The sequence below is a fragment of the Capsicum annuum genome, chromosome 7 (genome assembly GCF_002878395.1).
Source record: "Capsicum annuum cultivar UCD-10X-F1 chromosome 7, UCD10Xv1.1, whole genome shotgun sequence".
Classification (NCBI taxonomy): Eukaryota; Viridiplantae; Streptophyta; class Magnoliopsida; order Solanales; family Solanaceae; genus Capsicum; species Capsicum annuum.
The window spans coordinates 182359983-182378555 of record NC_061117.1 but is presented as its reverse complement, the minus strand read 5'-3'; the positions used below and the strand labels follow the sequence as shown (position 1 = coordinate 182378555).

At 35.4% G+C, this 18573-nt stretch overlaps 2 protein-coding genes and 1 long non-coding RNA gene across 3 annotated transcripts in view; 2 read left to right on the top strand and 1 right to left on the bottom strand.

Annotated features, from left to right (window-relative positions):
• Positions 1 to 3946, top strand: part of LOC107877210 — a 36544-nt gene extending 32598 nt beyond the window's left edge. The window contains exon 4 of the long non-coding RNA XR_001676247.2: positions 3750 to 3946. This is a non-coding gene — a long non-coding RNA (uncharacterized LOC107877210). The remainder of the gene's footprint in view (positions 1 to 3749) is intronic.
• A 5608-nt stretch (positions 3947 to 9554) lies between these two features.
• LOC107876683 (60S ribosomal protein L9-like) lies at positions 9555 to 10060 on the bottom strand. The gene is made up of 2 exons (XM_016723550.2): positions 9994 to 10060; positions 9555 to 9949 (listed from the first exon to the last, which is right to left on the bottom strand). Exons 1-2 carry the CDS (start codon positions 10058 to 10060, stop codon positions 9555 to 9557), a joined length of 462 nt encoding a protein of 153 aa, XP_016579036.2.
• Positions 10061 to 15006: 4946 nt separating this feature from the next.
• Positions 15007 to 15740, top strand: LOC124885835. The gene is made up of 2 exons (XM_047394078.1): positions 15007 to 15347; positions 15533 to 15740. Exons 1-2 carry the CDS (start codon positions 15007 to 15009, stop codon positions 15738 to 15740), a joined length of 549 nt encoding a protein of 182 aa, XP_047250034.1.
• Positions 15741 to 18573: the final 2833 nt, after the last annotated feature.

Genomic DNA, 18573 nt, shown 5'->3' with positions numbered 1-18573 from the left:
TGTAAGTAGATGACGATGATTATTAAAGCTGCAGAAAGTTAAGGGTGGTATATATGAAAGGAATATCCAAGAATGAAGTTAGTATTTTCCAAATATAGTATATCCGGGTGAGTTGATCATTCATGTGTAGGTCGTTAGAGTAAATATATTTTGTCTCAATCTTGAGGATATGAAATAGGCCCATAGGCTTAGAATGTCATCTTTGATCTAAGGGGGAGATGATAGGGTGAAGAACCAAATCAGGTTTTGTGAATTAGATTGTGATGTACGTCAATAAGAGTTATGATGAGATAATGATTCATTCTTACTTTAGTGTATTCCTTAGATATGTGTCATTATGACACCTTATCCATGCCTTGTGTGATAGAGCCACGCCCAAACTAATGTTTGTACACTTCATATATATTCATGTCCATTCTCAGCTCCGAGTAAAAGAAGTAACAATGTCACTCCATGATCCTAGTTATCCCCTATAAATCTATGAGTTTCAGTCTTATGTTAAGAAACTTATGATAAGTATGAACCCATGTTTCAAAGTATGATCAGTTCCCAGAACTCATGGTACACCCTTAATGACCAGTTAAGTTTGCACTATGCCATGTATGTCCTCATTTTAGACCTCTTTAACTAATCCATGCCTATGATACTCTATTCTGCAGGCCTCAATCATGTGTCAAAGCTATGTATAATATTCTTTCATGCTTTAGGTCCTTATGTACTATCACTTTAGTGACCCTCCTTATGTTACGATAGTGGTGATGAGAAGGAATGAACAATGGTTTAGATGGGAGGGATTAAATGTTCCTTATCAAGGAAAAACTTTTTATGATTGTTTCATCTAAGGCTATAAGTGTGAATCAAGATCGAGGTATAGCTTTGACATATATCATAGTTAGTTGAGAATTTTTTTTGTATGCCTTTTTAGGGATAATTCATGAAATTGTTATTAATAGAGGTATTGGAGAATATGAAAAAAATTCTAGATGGGTTGGTTGCCTAGAAGTTCATATGTGGTTATAATGATAGGCTTAAATGTCACGTTGTTATATAAATGGATGAATACATTATACCTTAGAGAATTAATCAGAGCTCAAAGTTAGTTATTGAAGTAGTGACGGGTATTATTCTTGAGATGAGATCTCTAAAAAGACATAGGATATTGAATAGTTTATACTAGTATTATTGTGCCATGTGTAGTACCTTGTGACTTTGAGTTAGGCTTAAAAATGGTGAGAGTATGTAGTTCAACTCAAACTTTGGTAGGAGTAGTCACCTATACCCATGTGAAGGTTATAAATTGCATCACATGAAGTGTTGTATTTAAGAGTAAAGTATAGTTGATAAGAGTGTTTGAGAAGTGTTTCTAAGATTAAAAGTTAACAGTTTCATCGACTAAGGCATACCAATCCTATTCTAGCTTATGTTCTATATGCCTATATTCCGTGTTATATAGTTTTAGCCATGTTACGATTCCTTATTCGAATTAATACTCATATCATGTCTAAAGTTCTTTCCCACGATTATTATTAGAAGTTATGATAAGGAGAGTTTGAGAAAACTCATATTTCCTTCTTTGTAACTCTTGGAAATCTTATTGAATTAGCTATCACTTCGTAGTTGTATATGTACGATCATGTCATGAATGCTTCAATTAAGTTCTAAACTCTCAGCGTGAATTAATTCCTTATAGTCAATCAAGTCAACTCAGAAATCAATTTTAAGTTAGGGGTTTTATCTTTTTAGGTCATCTGTATCCTTTATTTATAGATATAATGGCTAAATATCTCTATTTGTTCACTCCTAATAATGACTCAATATGAGTAAGAGATTTTCCTCCTAGCATTACGCTCTTCTAATTTTGTGTCTTTGTTGTTCCATATGATTTCTAGGTATGTGATCAAGTTCCATGTGTATTAATTGAGTTAATACTCTGTTAAGAGGTGATTCTAATTACGAATCATGATCGATTTTAGAAATTTGGTTTCATGTTCATAACTACATTCTTTTCATCCCAATATCAATCTTAAATTCAAGGATGAATGATTCCAAAGGGAGAGATATTATAATACCCTAAAATTTCTAGCTAAGCTTCTAACCATTTGTCATATGTTGTAGGTCTAAAACTGATTATATTTAATCATATATAAGTGTCATGATCATTTACCTAGTGTGTAAAGTGCTTTCAATATGAACAATGTTCATAGGAAACAGTTATAACAAACTTGAGTTTAGAGCATTTGATATCGATTGAGTTTTAGTATTCGATCCTACAAGAGTCAACTTTAAATGAGTATAGCTTTTAGAATATATTGATTTTTGGAGCTCAAGGCCCTTAAATGAAAGGTATTTGAGTTCTCTTTCCAATGCATCTAATTTTGCCTTAATCTGATACCCGAGTGAAAAGTTATAAGTATTTTTACAACCAACCCAATGAGGGTCCGCGATAAGACTATGGCAAACCCTCTGTTCACCGTGATAAGATTGTAGCAAGCCATCTATGCTCCACGATAAGGGAGTGTCACGCCCATGGTCATAGAGATGCTAAAGTTCACATTTTTCTTCAATTTTTTTAGAGCAAACTAGTCATTTACATCCTAAATGATCCTATAACTAATAGTAACACATTTTTCCTCATCCCATAACCGAAATACATGATTCCTATTCTCTCATAATCTCAAGAGCATCGAAATAATGGTTCTTCTCCAAAGTTCATACTCTCAAGGATCAAATTCAAGTTTCCCTCAAGCAATTCACTAAGTCCTGGTATGTGGGGTTTGAACAAGGATAATCTTCCGTCCTTGTGCTCAAAAGTTTAATTTTTAGTCTAATTTTAAGAAATGAATAACTAGGGTTCATACACATTTTTTCTTATTCTTTGATATTATGATATTTTCTAGTGAGAGAATCTTTATTTATCACAAGATTTTATGTTTACTTAATGTTTTTATCCATGAAGTTGATCTTATGCATTGAGTTTTGGTAGACATGAAGTTTCTAAGATATGATAAATTATTACAATTTGAGAATAATGCACTCAGTTTACAAGAAGTTTAAGTTACAAAGTATTACAGCATGATTGAAATTTCAGTTTTGATCGTATGATCTCAAATAAGACATGAAATTCACTAGTTTCTTTATGAGTATGATTTTAGCAAGAGAAGCATAGTTGGTTTTCAGTTTATAAACTCATCTGCTACTTTAAGGTGAATTTCATAAATATGAGCATAAGAGTATATATTTTGGGAATAGTATTTAGCACCGATAGGGGAATGTGGATTTAGCGCATCCTATTTTCCAGAAACTACATGCCACCGTAGGTTTAAGGGGTCTCGCCAGAGAGTATTTCTCTTACCTAAATGGGCTAAGGTTAATGATCACTCAATTTAAGGTTCTACACCGATAGCAAGGGTAGAATAGCTCACCTCAATGTGGGTATGACACGGACTCCATGCTAGCTCACATTTTTATGTCAGTTATAAGAATTTCCCACCAAAATAAAGATTTTAGAAACTAAGTATAATGACTTAAAAGCTTTATTTAGACGTTACTTTATGATTTATGCTTATCTTATTTCAGCTTTCAGTTTTATTCATGATCAAGGTGAGTCTATTTACACTTAGAATGAATGTCTTTTTAAACTTATAATATGTACCAGTTTTTACTTATTGCATTGATACCTACATACTCAATACATTCTAGAAGAACTGACCGTATATGCATCTGTGCGACTATATTGTTTCATAATATAGGTATCAGTAGTAGCTCACAACATCATGATCAGGCATTTCACAACTTCCAGCGAGCAGGTGATGAATTCTTTTTATTCGGAGACTCAAGTCAGTTTATAGATTTATTATTTTATTTTGATTCAATTGTATTAACTAAGGATAGTTGGGGTTGTGTCTCAGCTACCTATAGTCAGTATTAGTAGTGGTTTCATAGACAGTCTATTAGGGTTAACGTATTCAGTTTTAGTTAGTTAATGTATTCAGTTTTAGTTTTCTTTTGTATAATTCAATGATGTAAATGTTTTTAAATAGTATTGTATAAAGTTCTGCTAATGACATTTCTTCTACTTATTATTTTTAGTTTTATATATTTTATTCAGTTGCTCATTAATTATGCAGTATCATGGGTTACCTTGGGATCACTCGTGGTTCGAGGTATCGTGTGACATCCAGGAGTTAGTCTCGGGGCTTACAGATTACTAGCTAGAATCCATAATAATCCCATTTTGGAATACATGAAAAGAGTCATCTGACTAGCGGAGGTGGTTCATAACCGATGTCGTTAAATGTAGTTTTGAGTATATTTCATTTAGACCTATGCCTTCTCGGTCATCCATCTAACTCCTTTAAGCTCATAAGTTTTTATTTAGTTCCTTTCATTTCATGATCATAGATTATCCACCTTAGGCTTATATTCATGGGTTAGCCATTTTAGGGTTATGGTCATAAATTAGCCACTTTGGTCCCATGTTCATACCTTCAACCAGTGGCGGGGCCACATTAGATTCAGGGGTTTATCCGAACCCCCTTCATCAAAAAATTATACTATTTTTATATGGTCAAAAATATTTTTATCTATTAATAATAAATGTTGAACCCTCTTCTACTAGTCTATATATTTACTTCTGAACCCCCTTAATGAAAGTTCTAGCTCCATCACTGGCTTCAACTATTCATTAGCTTGATTTGAGATTCATCGAAGTTGTATTTTTTTGTCATATTTCATAAGATTACATTTCTATAGCATGTTTGGGATTATAAAAGTTATGGATAGTTCAAGTATGAAACACAGTCTCAAACTAAGAGATCATATTATCAGGCCAAAAATAGTCAAGAAGACTCGTATCCTTATGTTAAAATCATGGTTAAAAGAGTTCATGTCAGTATACATGAGAATTTCAATAGCATAAAAACTTCATCTTAAAATTTGTAAGACTTATTGCAAAAACATAAGTTCACAAGTTTCAAAAAAACTGTTAGATTTCATCAATTTCGTAAGTTTCACCAATTCAATAGTTTATGTAGAGGAATCCATAGGAAACACATAATCTGGGTTAAACATGTGATGGGAAGACATGAAAAGTGGAGCTTATGAAGTTTTACATGATTAAATTAGGAAAATATCAAGAATCATAAGGATTTACTCTAATCCTAACTCATCCTAAGAATGATTTGAAATAAAAAGAGCTGAAAGTAGTAGTAAATTACTTAAGAGTGGGTAATCTAACAAACCTTAATTGTTTTAAGTTCCCAAAAAAATACAATCGCAGAAGATGAAGGACCACAATTACCTTTCCTAAATTTTAGAGATAATGTTTCTTGAAAATCCTAGAATTTGTAGTGTAGAATCTTATTAGGAATTATAATTAACTATTCGAAAAGATTTGGAGTACTTCGAAATATATAGGATGAACACACCTTGGTGCTGGAGGATAAAGAAAAGAGAGAAACCGAACTTTATGTATAACTAGGAAAACTTGCCACGCTTCGCGCGGTGATAAAAATCTAATTATTTTCTTGGATCAATTTTATATTTACTTTAGATTTATTTATGTTGTGGTCATCCTAACTCTTCATTCTTTTATGCAGTATAAGTAGTATAGAATTTCTCACATGAAGCTATAGATGAGGTGTATATCATCACTCCAATCAAACTCCAACAAATTCTTAATTTTCATCTAGTTTGTAAACATCTCTTTCTCTTTCGGAATGCTGTTAATATTAGAGGTTTTATACCAGAAACTCTATGTACCAAGACTTAGGCCTTTAGGAAGAATTCACTAAGTGTCACCTTTATTTGAATTTGAATGTGGTTCCCAAGGTTGTTACTTCAAATATCAATCCCTATCGCTTTGTAGTTATAAGAGCAGCTTAGTAATTCTCTCACATAATAAGTGACCTATTTAAACTTGTGTCCAGAATGTGACTGATACATCATGTATATCAACTCTTCACTACAAAACATGAGAACAACAACTGCCAACTTCTTCAAGCAAACAACCAGCTTGCAGTGTGGTAACTTAAATATTTTAAAGTTATATATGCCTCCATAATACAGGGTTCCTATATATTTCAAAAGAACGCACCTATTTTGCATGGCTCAAGCTTGTGACTCCAAATTTCTCATACTCAACCTTAAACCAGAATACTCTATAAACATCTGTAATCTCGAATGATGTATAATAGCCACCCTGTAGGAATTGAAATTAGAAATATGAATCCAAGCGATGAAGTAATTAATACGATAAGTCAATTCTGGAGCACTTAAAGAGTACTTTCTGTTCGGTTGACATGGTTTTCAGTATGTAAGGCCTCACCATGTAAAATTGAAATTGAACATCATCTGCAACATAAGGTTTCAAACTTGCTCCAGACCATTCATAAATCTTACGAGAATATTCCATTGATCCAAACTTAAGTTTCAGTACACATCTAAAACCATCCCTATTTGGAGAAGCATAATCAATTTGATCAAACAAGTAAGGTATTCCATTTGATCAATATTGACACAATTTAACTTGAGTACTTGTGTTCCTTCTCCTATAAATAGGAAATCCATTTGCATCAAAAGTTGTTTGATTATTGAACTTCTTTGGAAATTGCTTGTTGCACTTCCCTTGCTTCATACATGGGCATTGGGGATTGAGATATCCACAAGGTCCATGCATCATGTAGTTTCTTACAGCATTATAACCATCTATCAACTTCCATATTAGGTATTTCAGCTATTATAACTGTGTCAACATGATCAATGGTGGGACTTTTTAACATGGGATGCAGGAAAAGCAATATATGTGCATAAGGTAGTCCTCTTTTCTGAAACCCAATAGTATATAAACCTACATAATTAATGATATATGTGTTGGTTAGGATATCGAAGAAGTATTCATATTTGTTTACCATAATTTAATAGCTTGAATGAATAAGTGATGTTGGACGTGAGTATTTATAATTTAGAACTTACAGGAGATTATTTTTCCAAAGGTCTATTGCTTTTTCAGATCTTGCATCAGTTGAAATAATTTTATCTGGAAGACTCTTCATATGATTTCCACTGGGTTATCATCGCCATGTTGTCCAATTAAGTTTAGCATTTCATTTATTTCTGGCCATTTTGGATTGCATGTGAAAGTGAGGAACAAATCTGGATAACCAGCCCACCTACAAATTGTCATTGCATCTTGATAATTTTGTGCCCTATATGGAGGTCCCTTAGTGTGCGATGAGGGCAATATAATACTTTTTTCTATCATTAAACTATCTAAATCACCACGTCGAATGGCATCCATTAAGCCAGCGTAAAGATAACTCTGAGTTATTTTATTATTCTGAATATAACAAAATCTTTCTTCCTCTATTACTATGTAAGCATCGATAATGTATTGTTGTAATAGTCTACCCGTGAGTGCCCCTCATTTAATTTTTATTGTATCCTGAAGTAATAAAACTCTCTCATCAATAAATTTTGCCACTTGTAAGTCTTGTTGTTTACCTCCACCAAATTAATTCCAAGTCTGTATCTGTCTTCACCAAATGGGTGTATTAATGGATATGTCATAGACATAAAATTTGGGTGTAAATCTGTAATTCATTGAAGTCCTTTTTTTCGATGCTCTACAATAATATTTCGCTGGAAGTTTTCATCTATAAGATCACCAATAATTAATCCTGCTGCTTCAAAAGTGGTGGGTATGTTGTATTATCGACCATCCCTTGTCCTGTTAGATAGAATACATAGGCAAAATACAGATTTGGGATGCTATTTATATCTATCCCTATCCATTCAAAATATTTTTACCAAAATATTGTGCTTATCCAACATTTTGGATAAGGCCTGGACAATTTTGGGATCGATGTCTCCTTGTGACAAACAATTCATTCTATTGGTTTTCTCATTCTCAGTATCATATATATATATATATATATAACTGTGCAAACCGTGGTGTTTAACCTATTTTAGGCAATAAAGATCCGATGTGATGGTAATTTTGACCGCTCATCCTGAAAACATATGGCCCCTTTGAGCGATTGATAGATCCATCCACTCGGCCTCCCATAGATGTAAATGCAAATATGGAGTTATAAGCCCTGATATTTTTACAAAAATTGGTACCTACTTTTCCTAATTTTGTTCCCAAAATATACTTGAGAGATGGTGGTGGTTCACTTATAATGTTAGTTGAACCCGGCCTCCTTCCATACAACAAAATGAGAATATAGATTTTCTTATCGGTACTATTTTATTTTTCCGTTCTTCATACCATAAAAGTTCACCACAATATTGGCATGTGTACTTTGGATTGCCAAAATTCCAACTTGTTGTGTAATGACCTGTCAAATTCAAAGTTTTAAATATAAACATAAGGGTTTTATAGGTAGTTAATGTTTTATTAAGCTTCACAGATGAATAAAAAGTAGTATTTTAGCATTTTGTTAAGAGATAAATAGTGATGCAGATTGGCATACCATTTTGATGAATTGAATCATGTTTTCCTGAGAAGTTTGTTAGTTTCATCATCTTTGTGAATCTATTCACAAAATGTATAAGGTGGATTATTTTTTTTGGATGATGCTTGTATTTTTTCAATTATTGCAATCTTTATCTTTAATCTAGAATACTTGCATCTATTGTTTTTATAGATGCATCTTCCTCATTTATTTGACTACATTTGGCTGTTGATTCATTTCTTTTCGATCTAATTTTCAACATCCATTCCTGCCGAGCTAGTTCTGGTAGAAGCTGTTGTAGGAGGTTAATTTTCAACGTAGTGTTCACTGAGACACTGCATTCTTTAACAATAGCAGATATCAATTCCATTGTGTCTGTTGCATATGTTTTAGAAGATTAGATATTTTGGTTATATCCAAATAAACGTCAAAGTTGAAATGCATAAGTAATGAGTATACATACCACTCGAAGCCAAAACGCTCAGTCGTGATGATGTCAAAGATATAAATTAGAATGCAATGTATAAATCTGTGTTGAATTTGAGGATGAAATATGAATGAATGGTCTTATGATTTGTGTCTAATGAATTTGAATATGAATAGGATAGAATATGGAATTTGCCTATGCAGTTAATAGGAATGAACTGTTATTGTGTTTTGAAAAAAGAGTAACTGAATAAGTTTGGGAGGAAAATTTGGGATTTGTCCAGTTGTTTAATAGAAATATCTGTTACTGATTTGTTTTAATATTGAATTTATAATTAAGTGTATCAAAATGAGCAAATGAATATATGCAAATGTACATCATTAATGACTAAAAATCCTCAATAAAAATATCATAAAAGATTTATCATAGAGGATGAATGTATGTGTTCCTTTTATCTGTACATAGCAGTGTGAAGACAGAGGAGATCCAAAATCTAAAATCTGTTCCAAAACTAACATATTGAAAATTGGCCTCTTTAAGGCAATTCTTTTCAGTCCTTTTATGGATCAAAATTGGCAAAAAACCGTTATTCTCTATTTTACTATTCAACTGTATTCATCTAACTTAGTACTCAAAACTTGAATTGTATTTTTTAAGATGTGGAGAATGCACTACTTTGAAATCTGGAAACTGCTACAATGGAGGTTACAACGGTGGAGCTCAATATTCACAGTGAAGGAGAAAATATAAAATGTGTAAAATGCAAAGCTCATCCTTGACCTTCTCAGATCGAACAACTTTACACCCTCAAGCATGTCAACTTTCCTAACCTTCTTCTCGCCAAGGAAGTTACGCATGTCAATGGACTTATTCCCACCAGTAATGGAAGCATTGATAGGAAAGTGAGCATACACAAACCTCATCTTGTACCTATAACTATTAGTAACACTAGTGATAAGATTCTCCACATGGCTAAGAGCGGTATGGATAGCATCAATCGTCTTACGAGATCCAAACCAAGCATCAACCTTCAAATTCTTTTGTCTAGTTTCCTCACTATAATCAGCTGAAAATCGAGATTGAGATGCTTGAAATTTCTGACCAGTTTGCCCCTAGGTCCTTCAACTTCAATTTGCTTTTGTTTCACCTTAACAGTTATTTCGTTGGGGATAGCCATGGTTTTTTAGGACAAAATTGTCTTTATCTTTGATTAGTTTCTCTATCACTGGTGCACTGTGTGTGCGTGAATGGCGATCGCTAAAACCCTAGCAATTGATGAGAAATATTAGAGTAAGGTTTACTTGAGTATCCGACATGTCAATTTACTTGAGGCTCTAATAGACCCAGATAACATTTTCCTTCCAGAGTAAGGTTTCGAGTATATAATACTCTACAGCATAGTATTTATTTAATACGAAAAGGTGGTTTATTTGTTTAGACTTTAAAAGGGTGTCTCATGAAAGAAAAGTTACTAATGCACTGTTCCTCTGGTTCATCTTGGATGTTTTGTACTTTCTATTACGGTGCAGAGATTAGAGTTTTGATAATACAAATACTACAACAACAAATATGCCTCGGTCCAAAATAAATTGGGTTTGGCTATATGAATGGTCATTTCTCATTATATCTTGAGTCGTACATCATCATAATAAATATAAAGTAAAAGTGAAACATACGTTAAATATATATATATATATAGAAGTAATACTAATAATATAATATTGATAATAATAGTTTCATATGACATACGAGTCTTAATACATATCTTCAAGTAGTAGGTATAAACTATATATGTAACGCTTCGAATCTAGTACCAGAAATAATACACGGTGCTCATGACCCTAAAGGACCACAAGCTAACCCATGACTAATATTTATACCTGTATATTGCATGATATATTGTATAAATGCAGAAACATGAACTGAAAGGCCATAAGGTTCAAAACTATAACATAACATCTGGGATGGGGTATAAATACCCAAAACAAAACTATCTAAACATGATAGTCTGAACATGATAGTCTGCAAAGCCTCTAACTGACTGAACTATTTGAATAAGGAGTTGATGGTACATGTCCCCAACAAACTCTAACTAATAAATTACTTAATGAGATAATAAAGAAATAATCATGTCCTTGAAGGATGAGGACTCACTGCTAACTGACTACTGATATCTGGAATCTACTGATGCTCTAGAGCTCGTGCTTCAAAACCTATGGTATAAGACACCATAGCATAAATGCATTAGTACTTTGAATATACTGGTATGCATGTGAGGTAGGCTGAATACATGGGGTTCATATGCATGAACAATACTGACTAACTGACTAACTGACTAATATGAACGTGAGAATACATTCATTAATACATAGTAATTATATCTAAGATCGTGATAACATGAATTTACTGATAGCTAACATGACTGACAACTGAGTTCTGATGACTGATATAACTGATAACATGAGTAGTTGTATCTGAAAGTCTTGAATCTGATGGAACTAGCTGAGTTCTGTACTGCTATGAGTTAACTATACCTAATAGTCCTAAATTCTGTAGAACTATCTGAGTTTTATTACTGAGACTGAATGATTGTATCTGACAGTCCTGATTCTATAACTGAAACTATGGGAAGTAGTTATCTAACTGACATACCCCTAATACGCAATTATGGTTGAGTTGGGGTCCAATATGTAACCCTAATTGGAAGGGTGTCAATACCACACCACTAGTAAGGACAAGTTGTGAGTGACTGATGTGTGAGCAATTGATAACACATTTATGACCTTTAACCAAGAATAATTGCGAAGTCTTAAGCAACTTTTGTTGTTTTCGATTTTTTTTATGTTTGATTTTACAGTTTAAGCTGATGGGATAGAGAACCAACAAGAATGGAAGCAAAGAAGTTGAAATCTGGAGGACTCTGAAGAGAAGTGTGGCTGACGACATTTGTGATAAGTCGCCAGCCCTGTGATAGGCTATCACAGTTGTTGTCAAACTTAACTAGAGATTTGGCATAAGCTAAAGTTGTGACAACACTTTGTGATAAGGCACCAGGATGGTGATAAGGCATCAGGAGCATCGTCATCCTTAAACAGAAGATGGAAGTTGAAGACAGTTTTGTAACGACATCTATGACACGTCGTCAAGCTGATGATAAGGCATCATCGTCATCGTCAGCCTTAGGCAGCAAAAGGCAAAAGTGCAGAGGTGCTGACAACATCCGTTATAAGCCGTCATACTCATAATAAGCCGTCATAGATGTCATCATCTATTTTGAGGAAAAGCGGTAACTTTGATTTTATTTCCTTAATTAGGTTAAACTATTTAAAGCCTTATTTTAGGGTTTTCTGGAAAATTATTATTATTATTTTTTGGGACTCATCTTTATTCAAAAACCATACGATATTTCTCTCTCGCTAGTTAAAATATATTTTGGGAGTTTGTACCATGGTTCAATTCAAGTTATACTTCTTGATTTTCATAATCGTTGTAAGTTAATCTTCTCACTTATGAATTCAATTCTTGTACTTATTCCTTGCATCATGAGTAGATAAACTCCATTAACCTGAATTATGGGATCTAGGGTTAGATCATGACGATGTGCTAAACACTCAAGATTTAATAGGTATTAGGACTTCTTGATAATTCTGAGATTTTAATTAACGTCTGTTGGTTGGAAATAGTAGACGCACCTACTTTGATTTACATGAGAAAGAAATCATATACAGTAGGAAGTGAATTATCAATAGGGACACAAAAATACTTTTTTTAATAATCAGCAATGTAACAAGATTCGTTAACCTGAGGTAAAATTTGGACAGTGAACAAAAATTCCCTACGTCCGAGAGGATTAGGAAATTAGATGCTTAAATAGGTCGAGAGACATTTGACCATATCATCGATAAAGATAGCTTGTTATCCTAACCACTATGAGAATCTTGAGTCACCTCTAGCATCTGTCATGTATCGTAAGCCCTAGTGAACATAATTCTGGTCATTTCTTAAAATCTTGGTTACAAACATCAAAATTAAAGTGACAAATAATCATTTGTGAAACTTAAACCCCCATTTCAGGAAACGTTAAACTATTAGTGAATTAAATTGCAAATAACTTGAGTTCACACCATATTCCCTGTGGGATTTGACCCCAACCAGTTGGGTTTTATATTGACGACGATCGCTTACACCCATTCAAGAGTATAGTTTGAGCGTTATTAAAAATGGCGCCCTTACTGTGGAATACGGTTGTAAACTGAAAGTTGTGTGTGCTAATTGACTGTTAGTTAGGTTTCCTAGATTTACATTTATTTGTTGTTGTTTTTTTATCGCAGGTTCCTTGTTGTTTATGACAAAAACACGAAGTTCTGGAGAACCGTTATTAAATTAATCTGGAACCTCAGCTGATCGAGAGAATGGAAAAATAGCAAGAGGCTGACAGACTGGCATCCTTGAACAGGGCTCAGGTGAACATACAGAACTAGGGTCAATAAGTACGTCACCCGAACCATGATGATGAAGACTTGGGTGATGAGGAATTACTGAATCTTCAAAACCCAAGGTGGGCTGAGCAAATTGCTGCACCAGTGCAGCAAAATTTTGACAAAAACCATCTAGTCAGAGGAAGGTATGGTCAACAGCCTGTCCATTACGAGGTTGATGACGATGACGAAGGAATGGATGGAGCAGGTGCAACGGGTGCTATCATTCTTCCACCATTGGCACCTGGTACAAAATTCAGCATAACAAGTACTATGATTCAACTCCTCAATCTGAAGGGGTTGTTTGGAGGCTTTCCTGGTGATGATCTAAAAATGCACTTGGTGAACTTTATCACCATTTGCAGATATTTTGATAATCTGAGAGTGAGCCAGAATACGATCTGGTTGAGATTGTTTCCATTGTCTTTGTCTGGGGAGGCAATAATGTGGTTAAATGAGTTGGAGCCCGATTCTATAACCAACTGGAAATAGTTAAAAGAGATGTTCCTAGAATGGTTCTTTCCACCCTCCAGAAGGGTACAGTTGAGGGACGAAATTAGTAACTTCAGGCAGCTCCCGACTGAAGCATTGTATAAAACTTAGGAGAGATTCAAGAAGAAGATGGCACAATGTCCGAACCATAACATAAAAGACTTGCACTTGATGGAGACTTTGTATAGAGCTTTTAACTCTGCGACAAAGCCAATTGTAGATAATGCTACAGGTGGTTCATTCATTGACCTTTCTTTTCAAGATGCTTCAGACATGCTGAATAGAATGACCAAACAGAGTCGGGCTTGGCATACTAGGGATTTTGTGGTAGCTAGCCCGACTATTTATGGTGGTATGACTGGGGAGCAGCGCAGAAGGGATGAGGAGCGAGACTAAGACATGGCCCACTTAAAGACTCAGATGGACTTGCTGACCAAGCACTTGCTGTCAGGCAAGACTAAAACGGTTAAGGCTGTGGAATCTTAGTGTATTATTGCTATTAATACAGATGGGGAGGAAAATTATGTTAATAATCAGGGGGTTTTCCGAGGCAATAGCCAAGGGAATCAAGGTCGGAACTTTTATGACAAACCTGATTATAAATATAGAGAGCAGGGAAACTGGAGAAGCAATAATAATAGGATTGGTTTGTATGTTCCTCCTGGAAGTCGGGATGTTGCACCAACTAATCTGGCAAGATGTCCATAGAGGACATAATGGAAAAATTATTGAAGGAAGTTGAGGCTACTGGCTTAGGGGTAACCACTATGAAGAGTGAATTCTCTACCCTAAGTCAGTTGGTTAGTTCATACTCCACTTCTTCAAGCAGTTGGAGCAGCAGATGAGCCAACTTTCCGCAATACTGAACTAAAGAAAAATTGGTACTTTGAAAGATCTTACCTAGCCCTTCTATGGTAAGATCTTACCTAGCCCTTCTGTGGGAAAATCTGTGGATGGTCAGATGGTTGTTGATGAATTCAAAGAAAGCAAACCAGTGGAGTCTGAGAAGCTAGATAGTTCTGTTGATGCTTTGAAAAAGGAAAAAGAGAAGGAAGAGGAAGTGGTGTTGAAATCGATCCCTAGACCACCGCCTCCCTTTCCTTAATGATTGAAAAAGAAGGCTGATGATGCCAAATTCAGCAAATTCATGGCAATGCTCAAGCAATTGACAATAAATGTTCCCCTGGTTGAAGCACTTGAGCAAATGCCAAGATATGCGAAATTCATGAAGGACCTTGTGACTAAGAAACAAGCGGTAAGCTGTGAATTAGAGGTAGATCTCCACCTTTGTAGCGTTATTTCTATAAGGACCTTAGTACAGAAGAAGCCATACCCAGGTGCAGTCTCTATTCCCTGCACAATTGGGACAATGGAATTCACCAAAGCACTATGTGATCTAGGAGCAAGCGTTAATTTGATGTCACTGACTATTTATAGAAAATTAGGTCTGGGAAATCTCACACCCACCAATATGAGACTCGTGATGGTGGATAGGTTAATAAGCGACTTGTTGGCATTTTGTATGATGTGTTGGTGAAGGTGTCAAACTTTATATTCCTTGCAAATTTTGTCATTCTGGAATGTGAGGTGGACTTTGAGGTGCCCATAACCTTGGGTTGACCTTTCCTCGCAACAGGAAGTGTGATGATTAATTTGAGATCGAATGAGCTCTTATTCAGGATAAACGATGAAGTGGTACAATTTGATATAGCTAAATCAATGAAGCAGAATAAAAATATGAGTGTGCTCTCAGTAGTTGATGTGTATTATGAGGAAGAACAGGAGGTGCCCATAGCTGAGCAACTTGTTATCGAACCGTTAGTCGTGGTCATGATGAATTATGATAGTGAGGCATTGGTGAGTATGAAGAGACTGTTTGTGCCTTGATAGGCATGGTTTCATATCCTTATGCTCCTAAAAAGCTAGACCTTGACCCGGCTAATCGACCAATGCCACTAGCTAAGCCATCTATTGAAGAGCCTCCGATGTTGGAATTAAAGGAATTGCCTGGGCACCTACGGTGCGTGTTTCTAGGAAATGGGAACACGCTACCTGTTATTATTGTAGCTGATTTGGGGGAACAGGTGAATACATTTATCTCAGTGCTTCATAGACACAAGAGAGCTATAGGGTAGACCATTGCAGATATTATTGGCATTCCCCCGAGCAACTGCAGGCATAAAATTCTGCTTAAGGAGGATTATATTCCAACCATAGAGCATCAACACTGTCTTAATACACCAATGTAAGAAGTGGTTAAGAAGGATATTATTAAGTGGTTGGATACACAAGTGGTTTTCCCTATTTCTGACAGCAAGTGGGTGAGCCCAGTTTAATGCGTACCTAAAAAAGGGGGTATGATGGTGGTTGATAATGAAAAGAATGAGTTGATTCTGCTTAGGCCTGTAACTGGGTGGAGAGTTTGCATTTACTACCGCAAGCTAAATTCTTGGACTCTGAAAGACCACTTTCTAATGCCCTTTATGGATAAAATACTTGATCGATTAGCTAGCAGGGGGTGGTATTACTTCTTGGCTGGTTATTCTAGATACAACCAAATATGTATTGCTCCTGAAGATCAGGAGAAGAAGGCATTCACATGCCCATATAGAACCTTTTTATTTAAAAGAATGCCATTTGGGCTGAAATGGTAGACTAGCTGAAATGGTAACATGCCAATGGGTGTCTTGAAAGCAGTCCGATATGCCCACAAGTCATCATCGAGCTTTCAATACTAATCTTTTCGGCTAGCATTCACTGTTTTGGCTAGGATGGCTTTAATCTCATAATTTGATACCTCCACTTGCCCCCTGGTTTGTGGGTGGTATGGCATAGCCACTCTATGCTGTTTCACCCCATATTTTACCAAAGCTGCTTAAAATATTTTGTGGTAAAAATGAGATCCTCCCTCACTTATGATAGTACGTGGTACTCCAAAGAGAGAGAAGATGTTCTTCCTGAGAAAAGCAACAACTCTCTTCCCTTCATTATCAGACAAGGCTACAGCTTTGACCTATTTTGAGACGTAGTCAACAACAACTAAAATATACTTCATCTCGGATGAGCTCACAAAAGGACCCATCAAATCAATGCCCCATACATTAAATAATTCCACTTCAAGCATCTTAGTCAAGGGCATCTCATGTATTTTAGAGATTGACCCATGCCTCTGGTATTGATCACATTTTAGCACAAACTTGTGGCATCCTTGAATAATGTTTCCCAATAATAGCCACTCTGCAACACCTTTCTAGCTGTTTCATCACCTATGTGGTGACCCTCAACTGGGGAAGCATGACATGTTTCTAATATGCACAATACATCCACTTTCGGCACGCATCTCCTTATAATATTGTCTACACTTCGCCGAAAAAGATACGGGTCATCCCAGAAGTAATGCATCACATCATGCAGGAACTTCTTCCTTTGATGAAAACAAAGGTTTTCTAGGATAACCTCACTCACAATATATTTTGCATAATCCTCATACCAAGGAAATTTTTCCATAGCGGCAGCCAGAATCTCCTCATTAGGGAATGCATCATTTATCTTCATTTCATCACCACTTTTCTATTCACCTTCCATTCTAGACAGATAATCTGCAACCTTGTTTTCACAACCTTTCCTATCCTTAACCTCAAATTCAAATTCTTATAGTAGCAATACCCATCTGATCAGCCTTGGTTTAGCATCCTTCTTACCCATCAAATACCTCAAGGCAGCATGGTTGGTGTGGACCACTACTTTGGTCCCAAGCAGATAAGCTGTGAACTTCTTAAAAGCATACACTATAGCCAGAAGTTCCTTTTCAGTAAAGGTGTAATTCTTTTGTGCTCCATTCAGTGCTTTGCTGGCATAATATATCGGATGGAATAATTTGTCCCTCTTTTGCCCCAATATAGCTCCAAGGGCAATACTATTTGTATCACACATGATCTCAAATAGTTTTTCCCCCTTGGGAGAAAACCTCTACTTTCTGATCCTTGACTGACTCTTTCAACTTGACTAAACTGGTGTCTCTATCTTACTTTTCTTTCACCTCAGAAACTAGAGATGATTCTGAACTACTCTAAACCTATATGTAACCCTCCTCTGTATCGGCTAAGCGAACACCTAGTCTGGTAAGATGATGAACTTCCTGAGCTAGTTTCTTCTTACCGTCCTTAATATGAGCAATACTACCCATAGATAGTCTACTAAGAGAGTCGGCTACTACGTTGGCCTTGCCCGGATGATAAAGGACACGCATGTCATAATTTTTCAAGAGCTCAAACCACTTTCTCTGATAAAGATTGAGATATTTCTAAGAAAAGACATACTGAAGGCTCTTATGATCTATAAACACATCTATATAAACTCCGTATAGATAATGCCTCCAAATCTTTAAGGTAAAAGCTATGGCTACTAACTCGAGATCATGAGTAGGATAATTCTTCTCATGGGGCTTAAGATGTCTGGAGGTGTAGGCTATGACCTTACCATGCTGCATAAGGACACAACCAAAACCTACTCTGGATGCATCATAATACACTACGAACCCCTCTGAACCATCTGAAAGAGCTAGGATCGGAGTTGAGGTGATTCGAGTCTTCAAGTCCTGAAAACTGTTCTCGCAAGGATATGACCACTAAAACTTGACTTTCTTCTGAGTCAATCTGGATATAGGGGATGCAATAGAAGAAAATCCCTCAACAAACCATCTATAATAGCTATCCAAACC

Coding starts and splice junctions, on each gene's coding strand:
- LOC124885835 (XM_047394078.1), top strand. CDS start 15,007: ATGCTCAAGCAATTGACAATAAATGTTCCCCTGGTTGAAGCACTTGAG. Junction 15,348..15,532: donor AGACTCGTGATGGTGGATAG/GTTAATAAGCGA, acceptor GCTCTTATTCAG/GATAAACGATGAAGTGGTAC.
- LOC107876683 (XM_016723550.2), bottom strand. CDS start 10,060: ATGGCTATCCCCAACGAAATAACTGTTAAGGTGAAACAAAAGCAAATT. Junction 9,950..9,993: donor TGAAGTTGAAGGACCTAGGG/GCAAACTGGTCA, acceptor CTCGATTTTCAG/CTGATTATAGTGAGGAAACT.